Raw genomic sequence first — 15,000 nt, 5'->3', positions numbered from 1 at the left:
GGCAATCAATAGTAATGCAACTTGTGATTAACATTTCCTTTTGCCGTCTCCTTCTTAGGGCATGCGGCGGGCACTATGCCAGTGGGCGTGGGCGGGCTGGGCGGCACTCCGACGAGCAGCGGCGGAGGCGGCGGCTCTAGCGGAGGAGGGTACGTGAAGGGTCACCAGCGCGCCTTCTCCCATGGGCAGCTGGTGGAGGGCGGGCGGGGGCACCGGAGGGCGGGTTCGAGGACGGACTTCATCCTGCCGGAGGGCCACGAGCAGCGCACGCGGGAGAGGGAGCAGCAGCACCACCACCACAAGAAGACGCTGAGCCGCTCGTCCTCCTTCCCGAAGGGCCACTCGCGCCAGGCCTCGCGCTCGGAGTCCATCTACACCATCCGCCAGCACAAGAGGACGCTCAAGCAGAAGATCATGTTCTGGAAGAAGGTGAGGCAACACGCGCGTAAGCAGGCAGGATGGTTGATAGGTAGACTGGTTGATAGGCAGGCAGGCTGACTGGCTGACTAACTGGCCGGCTGATAGGCAGGCAAGCAGGCAGGTAGGCAAGCAAGCAAGCAGACAGGCAAGCAAGCAAGCAGACAGGCAAGCAAGCAAGCAAGCAGTCATATACACACACGCGCGCGCACATATACACATATTTATTATACATATACATGTACATGTCAATATGCATATGTATATGCTTATGCTTATACTTATACTTATACTTATACTTATACTTATATGTATACTTATACGTAAACTTATACGTATACTTATACGTATACTTATATATATACTTATACGTATACTTATACGTATACGTATACATATACATATACATATACATATACATATACATATACATATACATATTCATACACTTTGATATTATTTATACGTTCATTTCTAAAATTACATCATTATTTTGTGTTCATGCGCATGTTTATTCCCAGTGCAAAACTTCTCAGCCATTGCAACTCCTAACCTCAAGCATATCGTCATATATTTAACTAGTTATAACCTCTCTGGGGAATTAGGGTCGGTTTTTGTGTTCGTTAGGCGCGCTTGCCAAATGTTGTTTGTTGTGGCTAGGTCGGAGTGTGTGTACTACTGCTGGCTTGTACTCCCGTGTGTTTTGTTAGCGCGGGAATGATCTGCGGCGAATTTTTTGTATGATTTTTTATGAACGGTGGACGGTTTTGATGAATATTGTAGGGATTTTATAAGATTTTGTGTTTTGTTTTATTTATTTGTTTATTATTTTTTAAGAGCTAAGGTTAGGTGTCATTGTTGTGGTAGAGAGTAATATCGATAGAATAGAGTGGATAAGATATTGGAGTATTTAATTGACTTTTGCAAGCGGTTAGATATTGAGTATGTGAACTCATGTTTGTTACAAAAGTCTCCGGGTCCCGTTGTGTTGCTAAGTCTTAATGTTGCAATCATAGCATCTTGAGAGGGTCTGTTTGTTTGTACGATAAAAGAGGGGAGGGGATTGCAATCGTTACACAAGACTCATAAGCTCGCCTGGATATGACGCAAGACCATACATTGCATTTGATATTAAAAAGGAAAAAAGTGACTGCAGAGAGAGAGAGAAAGAGAGAGAGAGAGACCAGATGGTGTGCTGCAACACATCACGGCGAGCGGTGCCTTAAAAACGCCAGTCGCCCTTTTTCCAAACCGACGATTGCAACAAGGCGTGGATGTAGTCCGGTAACACAGGCTTCGCTTGCATCATTGTTTTTATCTAGAAATATTGTATTATTCGGAAGGAAAAAAGATATACACGTCCCTTGACGCAAAGAGATCTTTTCGTCGAAACCTTGATTATTTTAACTTTTTAGATAATTTTATCCAATTAGTTTTGCCATGTATTGATTCGTTTATTCATTAATTTTGTTATCTATCTATGTATATGTGATTTTTATTTCCTCTTGCATTTATTTACAACTTCATATTTGTCAGTGATCGTATTAACCATAATGATTTTAGAAATATATTTATGAATTTCTTTATAAACTTTTCCATCTTATTCATGTGTTTATTTGTTCCCAACCGTGACAGGTTCCGGAGGAGTCGCGGACGCGCGTGGTGGTGGCCAACCACGTGGTTCCGCCGCACGTGTCGCGGACACAGCACCCGAACGGCTCGTACCCCGACAACCGCATCTGCACCACAAAGTACACCATCCTCTCCTTTCTGCCCAAGAACCTGTTCGAGCAGTTCCACAGGTGAGTCTCAGGTGAAGGGTGTGTATGGGGGGATTAGGAAAGATTCTTAATAAGGAAGAGGTGCTCTAGCAACGGCTCAATGTGGTTTTGTTTGTTTAGTGTAAAGATTTTTTTTCTTTTTGATGGAATTCTTACTTTTAGCTGGGTTTTGAATGCGGGGCCCCACCTTCATTGGGGAGATTAAAGCTTTTTGGTATCGATGAAGACACTCGTTAGGATATGTTTAATACAGGAAAGACATAAGATGGCTTCCCTTTTTCCTTCATTTCTCTGTAGTCATGCATTTATCTTTCCTTCTCCCAGGTTTGCCAACCTGTACTTCCTGTTCATCGTTCTGCTCAACTTCGTGCCGGCGGTGAATGCCTTCGGGAAGGAGGTGGCAATGTTGCCCCTCATCTTCGTACTGGGCATCACCGCCATCAAGGATGCCTTCGAGGACCGCCGCAGATGGCACTCGGACAACCGCGTCAACAATGCCACCTGTCGCGTCTACAACAGGTGAGTATCCTCTAGCGTGTACAGCAGGTGTCGGCCTATTGCAAGTGTTCGTCAGGGTGTTCCTCAGGCCCCGGAGAGACGTTGAGAAGGGAGAGTTCGTTTGATTAAAGTTGCGAGTCGCCGGCATGGGGTTTGCGTTGGTAGGGTCCCTTTATGCTGCTGTGTTATGAAATATGGCCGAGGGAGGAACGAGGTATTATGTTTTCTTGGTGTATTGTGTCTAGTCGTCGCCTGTTGCACATGATATTGCACCTACACCCTCTAAACGGACACGCATGCACACACTTTTGTATATACACGAACCCACGCAAAAAATGGCGAACTAGAGCAGAATCACTCAGTTACTACAAACGCACACAGTCACGCGCAAGTTTTAGCGTAACACACAGATTTCTCAAATTTGTTTGATGAATTGTAATGTTTTCGTTCGAGAGTCGAGTGAAACTCCTAGGCTGCTTTCACAAACACTCCCAAGATCCCTGCGAATAAAAAAGAAGTGTGCTTTCACAATGCTAAGAGCCACTTTTCTGTGCAAGGTGGCGGCAGGCATCGTTGCAGATTCCAGTGCCTCTTCGTGATGGTTGCCGCTCGCTCTACCTGGCCAAGGAAAAGGGGGAATAATTTACGACCCTTGCCATAATCGGAGTCTGGTAACCTAATTATGTGTGTCCTGGTACTTGGCTTGGCACTGGACGCTGGTGCTACTTGAGCTACTTGATGATGAGGGATTTACTTATCAGACATAAACTAGTGGGAATGTAGCCTTGTGAGGGAAGAATGTTAATACACATGTATTTTTATATATTTTATTCTACCTGGGAATGGCAACCGCATAAATATTATGTTAACACATGTATTTTTACATGATGTGAGTCAATAAACTCGGCAAAACATGCATTATTCATAGATCCTTCACGTAAATGATAATTCCGTATCTAGACTAACTGCGGCATACATACTTAGCCACTATCAGTAAAGTCCCACCATGACACCAATTGTCCTTTTCCCCAACTGGAATACAATAGAAAAGTGATAACAATTCAAAACCGAAGTCAAAGCATGTCCTCTGCGGCGGTTTTCGCGTGAAAGTCTCGCCTGGGAAGGTAACAAAGGGAAAGAGTGGCTTGGCGGAGGCAGATGTGCTGATTTCCGGACACGACTCGGCGGGCGGGATGCACACCTCCGGCGAGCGCTGGCGGTCGGAACAGGATTAGTGGTCTCGTCTTTTGTCTTTTTGTGGACTGGTTTGCGTTGGTTCGCATTCTTTTTTTTTGTATTTTTTTTTGTTTTCGTGATTTTGTTCTCCGTCATGTATTATTAATTTTGGGAGATTTTGATTTAGTTTTTCTTTATGTATTTCTGATTTTCTCGGTTTGATTTTTTATATTGTTTTCTTTTTTTTCTTTTCTGATGTTTTATGATTAGCTTTGTTAATTTTTGGTTCGATCATTTTGTTATTTTTATAGTGTATTGGACGTAATGATTTCGAAGTAGCACCTTATCATGTCTCCACCAGCATTGTAGGTGATGCAAGATCGTTTGAATCGTGCGTGTACATTAAACGGCTATTATTACGTACCAAAAATAACATCACCGCCACACGTGCAGATTAGTGTGCACTCTCTCTCTCTCTCTCTCTCTCTCTCTCTCTCTCTCTCTCTCTCTCTCTCTCTCTCTCTCTCTCTCTCTCTCTCTCTCTCTCTCTCTCTCACACACACACACACACACACACACACACACACACACACACACACACACACACACACACACACACACACACACACACACACACACACACACACACACACCTTTCCCTTAATCCGAGTCTCTCTGAATGTCATTTCGCTATATCGCCAACACAGGTCAGGGTGGCCGAGGGCAAGAAAGGTGTCGCGCGTATGTATTTGTGTCGCGTGTATCCTGTTTGCGTGTGTCGGCCTTGGGACGCGGAGTGTAAACATTGCATTATCCAGCCCCCGTCAACACGGCCTGTGACGCATGCGGGGACTTCCGGCCCGCAGCTTTCGGCCATTGTCACCCCTTCCCCCCACCCCACCAGGAGTCCGGATGGATGGCGGTGTCCTTCCGGGAGGCCGCGGCGCCCTTCGGGGTCGCACGCTGGCCGTGACACTGCCGTCGCCCCGGCTACGTGGTGGTGCTGGTTGTGCTGGTTGTGATGATCATCGTGATCATGATCATGATTACGATCATGATGATGTGTATGTCTGTGTTTGCGTCTGCGTCTGCATCTTTGTGTGTGTCTGTCTGTCTAGAAGACCATTACCCAGTCCACGTGTTCCCTCATGATCTGTGTGAACATGCGAACACACACACACACACACACACACACACACACACACACACACACACACACACACACACACACACACACACACACACACACACACACACACACACACACACACACACACTCGCGCGCGCGCGCATATGCAATTAGCGACTCGTATGTTTCCTACTTGGCGTTTGAAAAGCGGATATGTTACCCATGACTTTGATGTCGCTTTTTTGCCATTAGGAAACGGCATCGGCGGTGGCACGGTGGCATTTTGTGTCATTGCCCAGGGCGGTCATAGTTAGAAATGGCATTTGGTTGTAAAAGCAAGGGGCGGTTGAGTTGGAAGTCGAGAATTGTGTGGGATGTGCGTGAGAGAGGGAGGGGGGGAGAAAGAGAGAGAGAGAGAGAGAGAGAGAGAGAGAGAGAGAGAGAGAGAGAGAGAGAGAGAGAGAGAGAGAGAGAGAGAAGCAGTCCGTAAACAAGTAACAAAAAAAAAAAGAAAAAAAAAACAAAGAAGGAAAAATGTTATATGGAATCGTCGGTGACGCAACACCAGCAGAACTCCCCCCCCCCCCGCTCAAATATCCTTCCTTTCGTAAGCCTCTTTAAGTTTATATTAGGCTTCTCCTGCATTTAATCAATATAATTTTCATATTGAATTACGCGCCTTGTTATTTCCTTTGGATTTTTTGCCGTTTTCCACACGTGGAGTGAGAATTAGGGCGGCGGGGGGGGGGGGGCTTAGAGTGTTGTTTGTTCCTTCTTTTCTTTTCCTTTTTTTACTTCTTTTTGTTCGTTTTTCTTATTATCTTTCTTTTTCTCTTTTTTTTTCTTCTCTTTCATCTCCTCTTTCTCTTTCTTCTTCTTCTCTTTCTTCTTCTCCTCCTCTTTTTTCATCTCCTTCTCCTCCTTCTCTTTCTTCGTTTTCTTCTCCTCTTTCGATTTCTTCTTCTTTTTTCTTCTCCTACTTCTTCTTTCTAGCACTTGATGCTTGTCGTGGTGGAATGGTTTCTATTTATTTATTCATTTATTCATTTATTTATTACATTTGGCTCCATGATTTGATTAAGGCGGATGTGAAATAGTGGTGTGATGAATGGCCGGACCGTTTTTATTAATTTACTACCTGAAGCTCTGGGATTTTCGGTGATTATTTTTTTCTTCTAAATTCCTTTGGATCGCTCGTCTTGCTTCATGACACCCCCCCCCCCTCCCATGTGCCCCGTATCTTTGTCCTTCTCCCGTCTCTTTACCTTTATCTTTCTATTTTTCTCTTTTTATTTTTTCTGTCTCTGTCTGTCTGTCTCTCTCTCTCTCTCTCTCTCTCTCTCTCTCTCTCTCTCTCTCTCTCTCTCTCTCTCTCTCTCTCTCTCTCTCTCTCTCTATATATATCTCTATCTCTCTATCTATCTATCTATCTATCTCTCTATCTATCTCTCTCTCTTTCTCTCTCTCACTCTCTCTCTCACTCTCTCTCTCTCTCTCTCTCTCTCTCTCTCTCTCTCTCTCTCTCTCTCTCTCTCTCTCTCTCTCTCTCTCTCTCTCTCTTTCTCTCTCTCTCCTCTCTCTCTCTCTCTCTCTCTCTCTCTCTCTCTCTCTCTCTCTCTCTCTCTCTCTCTCTCTCTCTCTCTCTCTCTCTCTCTCTCTCTCTCTCTCTCTCTCTCTCTCTCTCTCTCTCTCTCTCTCTCTCCCTCTCCCGATCTCTACTTCCCAGTGCATTGTCTTCGGTTGCGTCATCTCTATTAGGTCTTGGTCATCGGATGCACCATTGCCTGGCTAAGGTCAAACAGGGTAGCTATTATTTGTCTTCTTCATCTTCTTAGCTTTTTCTCTTTGTCTTTTTTCCCCGGCGTTCTGGCTAATTCCCAGACGCGAGATCGCTGGAGGGGAACGTGTTTCCCAATCACCTGTCCATGACGAGGAACTTTAGGAAATCTTAAGGGAAAAAAAAGAGGATGGGTATATTTGCTTTTGTATAATGGAGGAGGAGGGAGGCAAGAGCCAAGAGCCAAGAGGGAGGAGGAAGAGGAGGAAGAAGAGGAAGGAAGAAGAGGGAGGAGGAGAAGGAGAAGGAGAAGGAGAAGGAGAAGCAGAAGCAGAAGATGGAGGGCGGTGTCCGAAGAGGATGTTGGAAGGAGTAGGTCACCTGGTGAATATAGAACGCGTGGGGGACCCCTTGTTTGCACTTCTTGTCTCCCTTGTGACGTCAGAACGCGAAAGGTGCATTTCCTGCTTCGAAGATATGGGTGCTACTGCTACTGCTACTGCTTCTGCTACTGCTTCTGCTACTGCTTCTGCAGTTGTTGTTGCCATTGCTGCTGCTCGCTGAGAATTCTCGTCGTTATCTGTCATGTCTTGTGATTCCCCTACGCCTTACCAATTACCTATTCTCCTTCCCACCACCCTCTCTCGCCTCCATCCTCTCTCTCTCTCTCTCTCCTCCCCTTCTAATCTCCCCCTTCCCCTTTTCCATTCTCTCTAGTTCCTTTCCTCCATTCCTTCTCATCTCTCCCTTCCCCCTCTCCCATGTTCTCTCCTCCTCCTCCCTTTCCTTTTACTCCGTCCTATCTCCGTCCTTTACTCCCTTCCCTCTCTCTTACTCTCCCCTTCCTCCCCCGCCCTTCCCCTTCCCCATGCTCTATCTTTCCCTCTCCTCATTCCCTTCTCATATCTCCCTCCCCCCTCTCCCATCCTCTCACTTTTCTTCTCCTCCTTCCCTTCTCATGTCTCCCTTCCTTCACTCCCATGCCCTCCCACTCTCTCTCCTTTCCCCCCTCCTCCTATTTCTTCTCCCCCTCCTCCTATTCCTTCTCCCCCTCCTCCTATTCCTTCTCCCCCTCCTCCTATTCCTTCTCCCCCTCCTCCCTTGTGAATCTGGAAACTTGAAGGAGACATTGTATGTTGCGTGTGCGTTTGGGAGATTCTTCGGGATTTTCTCTCTCTCTTTTTTTGAGAGGGTTTTTTTCCTTAGGAGATAACCCGACAGAGCATTGTTTGTTTTTGTCTGTGGAGACTAACGCCACGCACATCTTGAAGACTGTTCTCGGTGCGCGTTCTTATTTATATATATATATATATATATATATATATGTATATATATATATATATATATATATATATATATATTTATATATTTATATATTTATATATTTATATATTTATATATTTATATATTTATATATTTATATATTTATACATTTATACATATTTAAGAAAAAAAATTATATATTCATATATATATATATATATGTATATATATATATGCATATATATATTTATATATATATATATAGATAGATAGATAGATAGATAGATAGACAATGAATGAGGATCAAATGAATATTTGAAAAACATATCAAATAAATGTGATTGTAGTTGGTTTCTCTACGAAAGCGCAGTAGAATGACGTTATTGTCGGTTTATAGAGGATGTTGACGAGCCACAGGAGTGGAAGACAAACGTGTCAAAAAAAACAAAAAAACTTTAGTTGTTTGTATGTTTCCCTCTCCCTATGTCTACCCCCCCCCCCCTTTCTCTCTCTCTCTCTCTCTCTCTCTCTCTCTCTCTCTCTCTCTCTCTCTCTCTCTCTCTCTCTCTCTCTCTCTCTCTCTCTCTCTCTCTCTCTCTCTCTCTCTCTCTCTCTCTCTCTCTCTCTGTCGCTGCCTATCTTTCCCCTGTACATCTCCCTCTTCATAACTCCACAGCCTTCTCTGGCTCCACATCTAAGTCCATCTGCACATGTTATCTCTTATCTCCCCCACCTCGTTCTCCCCTTCCGCTGCTGCTGTCAAGAAACCCCGAAGCAAGCGGCGGGGAAGCTTCTTCTTAAAAGGAGGGGAGAAAGATGCCGGCCGGTCATATGATTAGGGTGCATAGCGCGTCTATGTTATTTTTTTTAATGAATGGAAGCTTTTCAATGGATTGGTTATGGTGCGCACGTCTCGGCTATTATGCATGGCGGGGCTATCGGAGGTTGGGGTGGGGGGTGGGGGGGGAAGAGGAGGAGGTTGATGTGTGTTCTGCGTGCCTGTGACGGAGATTCCACGAGTCTTAAAGTTTCATCATACTTTATGGCAAGCAAGCAAGCAATCAAGCAATCAAGCAGGCAAGCAAGCAGGCAGGTAGGCATGCAGGCCTAAGGATGGAACGAACAACCGAAATAAAGAAAACAAAGAAGAAAGGAACATGATTAAAAAGAAAGACCACAAGAAAATGAATATTCCACACTTCATTAGAATGATTGTTGGCATCAGCCGGATAAAGGAGCGTGCTCTGCCTCCTTATGACGGAGACGAGTTGGAAGTCTATTTTCTTTTTAAACTCGAGATTTGAAATTGGAGATGGAAATTTAGACCCTGAGTGAATCAGATGAGATTTCGAAGACAAGTACAAGGAATGGTAAACTGGTGATGACTTTCACTTTATTGTTCTTTTTTTATTTTATTATTGATCAAGATGAATATGGTCCGAATACAGGTAGGTATGGTGAGAGATGGACCATGCAACCAGGAATAAACTTGGGCATTGAAGTAGAGATTTTAAAGGAAATTTGATTCTTTGATATGATAAAAAAAAAATAATCGAGAGATAAAACTGGATGGATCGATTAGAAAACATTAAGCCTGATGGATGAACAAGACGGATGCCAAGAGAGAAATGTTACAGAGAAAGACTCATTAGATAAAGGGAGAGAGACTAAAGAAATAGTTAGAGAAAGAGAAAAATAGATAAAGACAAAGACTAAAAGAATAAAAAAGAAATAATAAGATAAAAGAAAAGATACCTTAAATGGAAAAAAGTAGCAAAATTTTCGGCGTTTGTGTAATATCAACATCAATATTGGAAATAAAATCATACTGCAAGTGACCAACAACTGGCAACAATGCTCGTGAGTTACTGGACTCTTCTGGTTTTAAAGTCTTTGAAACTGGCTGCGTCCCCATTCCGAGTGACTCCTCCTCTTTTGTAAACAAAGAGTACGTGGCAACTCGCGATGTAGTTGCCTATTTTTTCTGCTCTTATCATTTCATGAAAGTAATCAGGATCAGATTAAGTTTCCTAGAAGCTAGAAACACAACCCCCCCCCCCCCTCATACACCCTTGACTCATCTTAGAAGTTAGATGACGTCGTGAAGAACACTATGCTTAATACTGGGTTATTGGGTTCTAGGATAATATAGATTATATCTCTAGGCCTTTTCTATGATATTGAATGGCTAGATCTTCTATGGCTTCATCTAAGGTAATAGTATTGTGTGGGCCTCCCCTTCACAATGGAGTATGGTTATCGATTCATTTACTCTGTGATAATAAACAATTCGATTTATAAAGTATATGATAGTACTAAACTTTGCCATTTGCAAACACTAAACTATGATTTATATGGTATATGATACTAGACTATGCGATTTATAAAGTGTATGATACTATACTGTACGATTTATAAATGATATGTCACTAGACTATACAATTATAAATCTAAACTATACGATTTATATTGTAGATGATGCTGAACTGTATGATTTATAAGGCATATTATTTTGAACAGAAACGTAAGTAGAGTAAAGTAAAATAGATTAAAAAGAAAGAAAAAACGAAACAAGAAACGAAAGGAATAGATATGCCAGACATTACCATTGATTATTGAGTGTCCGGCGTAGCACGGTCTACGTAGGGAAAGTAAAAAAAAAGAAGTGTTAATAAAGGGTGATAAGGTTGTAGGAAGTTTTTGTTGACGGCACGGGAAATTTATATTGACGTCAAGGCTCAATATTACTACGTTTAATGTCATTTGAAAATTTTATGATTATGCAAGAGATCAGATAGCACTTGTTAATCGTCGATTTGATTTAATTGTCGATTTGTATCATGTTTGGAAAACATAACTTTACTTACGTGTATTTACAGAAACAAAGGATACCTTGTTTAGCGCCTTTTCTCGTTTTGCCCCTAACTCGGCACTTGTTAACGTTTTTTTTATCGCGTTTAACCAGTAACTCGGCAATTGTTTATCGTTTGTTATCGCGTTTAACCAGTAACTCGTATCGCGTTTAACCACTAATAAAAACGAAAATAGTGAAGAAATCATTTATTACATTCTCTCTCTCTCTCTCTCTCTCTCTCTCTCTCTCTCTCTCTCTCTCTCTCTCTCTCTCTCTCTCTCTCTCTCTCTCTCTCTCTCTCTCTCTCTCTCTCTCTCTCTCTCTCTCTCAATCATTCACCATAATGCTATGTCAAAGGATTGAACGTAAAACATTGTACAGTATTGCAACATCCTTATAGAGACGGCATTTTATCAGATACATTACGTAAACACAAAGACTTTCTCTCTAGAGTTCTCTCTCTCTTTCTCTCTCTCTCCTTTCTTTTCTCTTTCCTTTCTCTCTCCTTTCTCTCTCTCTCTCTCTCTCCTTTCTTTTCTCTCTCTCTCTCTCTCTCTCTCTCTCCCCTCCCCTCCCTCTCCCTCTCCCTCTCCCTCTCCCTCTCCCTCTCCCTCTCCCTCTCCCTCTCCCTCTCCCTCTCCCTCTCCCTCTCCCTCTCCCTCTCCCTACATCCCTCTCCCTACATCCCTCTCCCTACATCCCTCTCCGTACATCCCTTTAACACGCAGAAGGTCGATGGGAAGGATGGGCAAGGAAGGGGGTAGGAAGGGGATAGAAAATGGATTAGGGACTGGGGAAAGAGGGAAAGGGGAGTTTATGATAACCCGTGGGATTCATTGATAAACGTAATGGAAGGGGGAGGGAGGAGGACGCAGGGGGAGAGGTCCGTGGAAATTGCAATGCCGGGGCTCGTCGCATGCAGAGGGGAGACTTCGGTATGCGCTTCTTTATTTGAGTGTGGGTGTGTGGGTGTGTTTAATTTCTCTTAGAAGATGGAGCAAAGGGGATTTAATTAACAGGCATAGATAGAAGGAAATCGAAACAGTGTTATCCCAAGTGTCTGGGCATCCATCGCATACATCGAATACATCAAGATTTGGGAATGGCACCGCGACACACCGTTTGGCTTCTGGACAAGCGCTTGAATATACAGTGATATACAGATATACAGTGATACACAGATATACGTTGATATACAGTTTCACAGTGAGGGAGATAGTGACGAAGGCAGGTTAGCATTGAGCTTGTCATTGAAAGAAGCAGACTACATGTAGACTCCGATGAACTTTTCCGACTGACTGACAAAAACGTCTTTGAGATACGTGTTTGCCCGGTGTCAATGAGTCAGTGTTTTGTCAGTGTAAACAAGTCGATTCTCCCAACCTTGTCTTAATTAGAAGAGTTAGAAGAAATAAAAGAAGCATGAGTCAGAGGTGGATCGAATAAATGTAGTTTTTTTTTAAGAATTAAGTTTTAATGAAAAAGAAGGGAGAGAGTGGCTCAGAGGAGAGGAGAAAGTAGATTACTGTGATAAAAGGTTCCAATCCATCTCTTTTGACGAGTCACTCACTCACTCATTCACTCCCGCACGCACGCAACTCCTCCGTTCATTATACCAAGGTCGGAGGAGAGGCAATATGGCCGGGCGGAGGTGATGCTGCATCATCATAGGTTCCTCAAGATGGTCTTGGGAGCTTTTGGAGAAAGTTTCCTTGGGAGTTGGCTTTTGTTTTGCTTGGTTTGAAATTTATTTGTTTATTGGTTTGTTGTTATTTTTAAGGTGTTATATTTATTTTTGTACTGTAATTACGTTGTTGATAACATCGTTATGGTGTTGATGATTGTCATTATTAACAGTGGTAATTAATGTTATTATTAAGATGATTTTTGCTATATTTTTAATGAATTTATGTTTTGGTAGTAATTATAACCGAACCCGTAATTGCTTACCGCACGAAATGTTCATTTAATTAATTCAAACTTTTTGCATAATTTACATTTTGGATTGCAAATGAGTAATCATAATTTTTTCATGACTTCGGCATTTCCTCTCCGATGAATTGCAAAAATACGTTTTCTGAATTAAGAAAAAAGAAATAAAAGATATGCTCACGTGCAACCTGAGAGCCAAATTCTATAATAAATAATTCCCGGTTAGGAGAGAAGTGCTAGAGTGAAAGACTGTCATTTTCAATTAAGTGAGACGTAAAAAAAAGAGTGGTCGCGTGGTAGGCGATGATCCGGGATCACGGCTTCCCTCTGCGGATTAATCAGATAGCCGTTAATTACCTTTAATGAGATCGGGCCCACCGTTGCCGCCCGGTAAAGAGGAAGTTTTTTTTGTTGTTGTGACTTTAATTCGGGTGGCTGCTAATGGAACTACTTGTTTTTGTTGTTTTTTGGGGGGTGTTTTTTTTGTTGTTGTTGCTGTGTTGAGTGTCTCTGTTGCCTGCGAACTGAGGCTGCCCTCAAGTGAAAGACCTGCTTCCGATGCATTCTTCAAGGGCGAGATCTAAGAGGGGCAGGTACCTTGGCTTTTTTTTTTTTTTGTGTGTGTGTGTGTGTGTGTGTGTGTGTGTGTGTGTGTGTGTGTGTGTGTGTGTGTGTGTGTGTGTGTGTGTGTGTTTGTGTTTGTGTTTGTGTGTTTGTTTGTGTGTTTGTTTGTGTTTGTTTGTTTGTTTCTTTGTGTTTGTTTGATTTTATGTGTGTGACTTTAATATGTGCGTGTGTATGTGTATGCGTGAATAGATATGTGCGTGTCATGTCCTTGTATATACGGCATATCCTTTTTTGCATATCGCATATACGTCCTTACATTTTTTGCGTGAATATACTTCCAAATATGTGGTTTTACCGTCGGATACGAAGTCCTAGTGACGGAGAGTGGTTACACGAGATTCCAACATGAACTTAAAAGAGCAAGAAAAAAAAAAACATGTTACCTCGCGGTCGCAGCGCTAAAGACTCTGTTGCTAAGAATAGCGTAAGAGACTCCTAGTTGCAAGTTGTATTGCATGAAGTGATGGCCGTTACTATGTGGATGTCTAGTGTAACTACTAAAGGGACGGAGAAAGTGAACGTTGTTAATTGTGTGGAGTATATGTATGTAAGAAAAAAATGTGTGTGGGGGGGGGGGGTGCAGAAAAATGTGTTGCAGAAACGGAATTGATATTGATTTCGGGGTGCAGCATCGTCGAATCTGAGCGTAACATGCTTCTCAAAAAATCGTAAATTCGAGGCTGATTTTTTTTTTTGTAAGTTAATGAGATAATTATTATTATTATTGGTAGTAGTAGTAGTAGTAATATTTTGATATATTCATTATTGATTAGTGTTTTTGTTATTTTAGTTATTATTATAATTTTTAGTATTATTGTCATTATTATTATTATTATAATCATCATCATCATCATCATCATCATCATCAATATCATCATCATCATCATCATTAGTATTACTATTATGATTATTATTATTATTGTCACTGTTATTATTATTATTATTATTATTATTATTATTATTATTATTATTACTACTACTACTACCATTATTGCTAAGATTTCTCGTAATATTGCTATTTTTACTGATACTAATAGGATTATTTTTAGATATTTTTAGTTTCCAAGTTTCGAGAGATAGATTGGGGAGGTGGGGGAGAGGGGTAAACCAGAGGAGCAAGAGGAAGGAGGGAAGATAGGAGAGAGAGAGAAAGAAAGAGATAGGGATAGAGGCCAGAAGAGAGGGGGGAATAGGGGCGGAGAGGGAAGAGCTGAAGGGAAGGCTAAGCAGAGGGAGGAGAACGAAGAAGAGGAGAGAGGAAGTGTGAAGGGGGAGGGGGCAGGGGAGGGGGGTAGACACATCTAGGCGGCACTCGATCCTGCCTGAAGGTCGACAACTTAGGGGTGCAGCTCTACCTCCCTCCCCCTCCCCTCCCTCCCCTCAATAGCCGTAACTAGGGATCATAGCCGATTTACCGTTAGGAGTGTAGCTCTACCCTCTGTTTTCTCTGTATGTTTGGCATTTCTGTATTTTTCATTATATGTAATTAGTCATATTGTTTTTTGTTTTTTTATAATTAAGTTCCTCATACCTTCCCTGTTTATTT

At 42.4% G+C, this 15,000-nt stretch overlaps 1 protein-coding gene across 3 annotated transcripts in view; it reads left to right on the top strand.

Annotated features, from left to right (window-relative positions):
* The window catches only part of LOC122250571 (phospholipid-transporting ATPase VD), a 110,958-nt gene that overhangs the window by 46,375 nt on the left and 49,583 nt on the right, over positions 1-15,000 (top strand). For all 3 annotated transcript variants that reach the window (XR_006222950.2, XM_043012051.2, XM_043012052.2), the window contains exons 3-5: positions 59-429; positions 2,053-2,219; positions 2,523-2,717. Coding sequence is in view for 2 of the 3 variants with exons in the window: in XM_043012051.2 (XP_042867985.1) it covers positions 59-429; positions 2,053-2,219; positions 2,523-2,717 (733 nt within the window). In the remaining variant the exon portion in view is untranslated. The remainder of the gene's footprint in view (positions 1-58; positions 430-2,052; positions 2,220-2,522; positions 2,718-15,000) is intronic.

Source organism: Penaeus japonicus, unplaced genomic scaffold, assembly GCF_977035675.1.
Source record: "Penaeus japonicus unplaced genomic scaffold, GWHDUDI00000001_assembly GWHDUDI00000011, whole genome shotgun sequence".
Lineage (NCBI taxonomy): Eukaryota > Metazoa > Arthropoda > Malacostraca > Decapoda > Penaeidae > Penaeus > Penaeus japonicus.
Note: the sequence above shows the minus strand (reverse complement) of the source record. Positions and strands in the feature narration are given on the sequence as shown.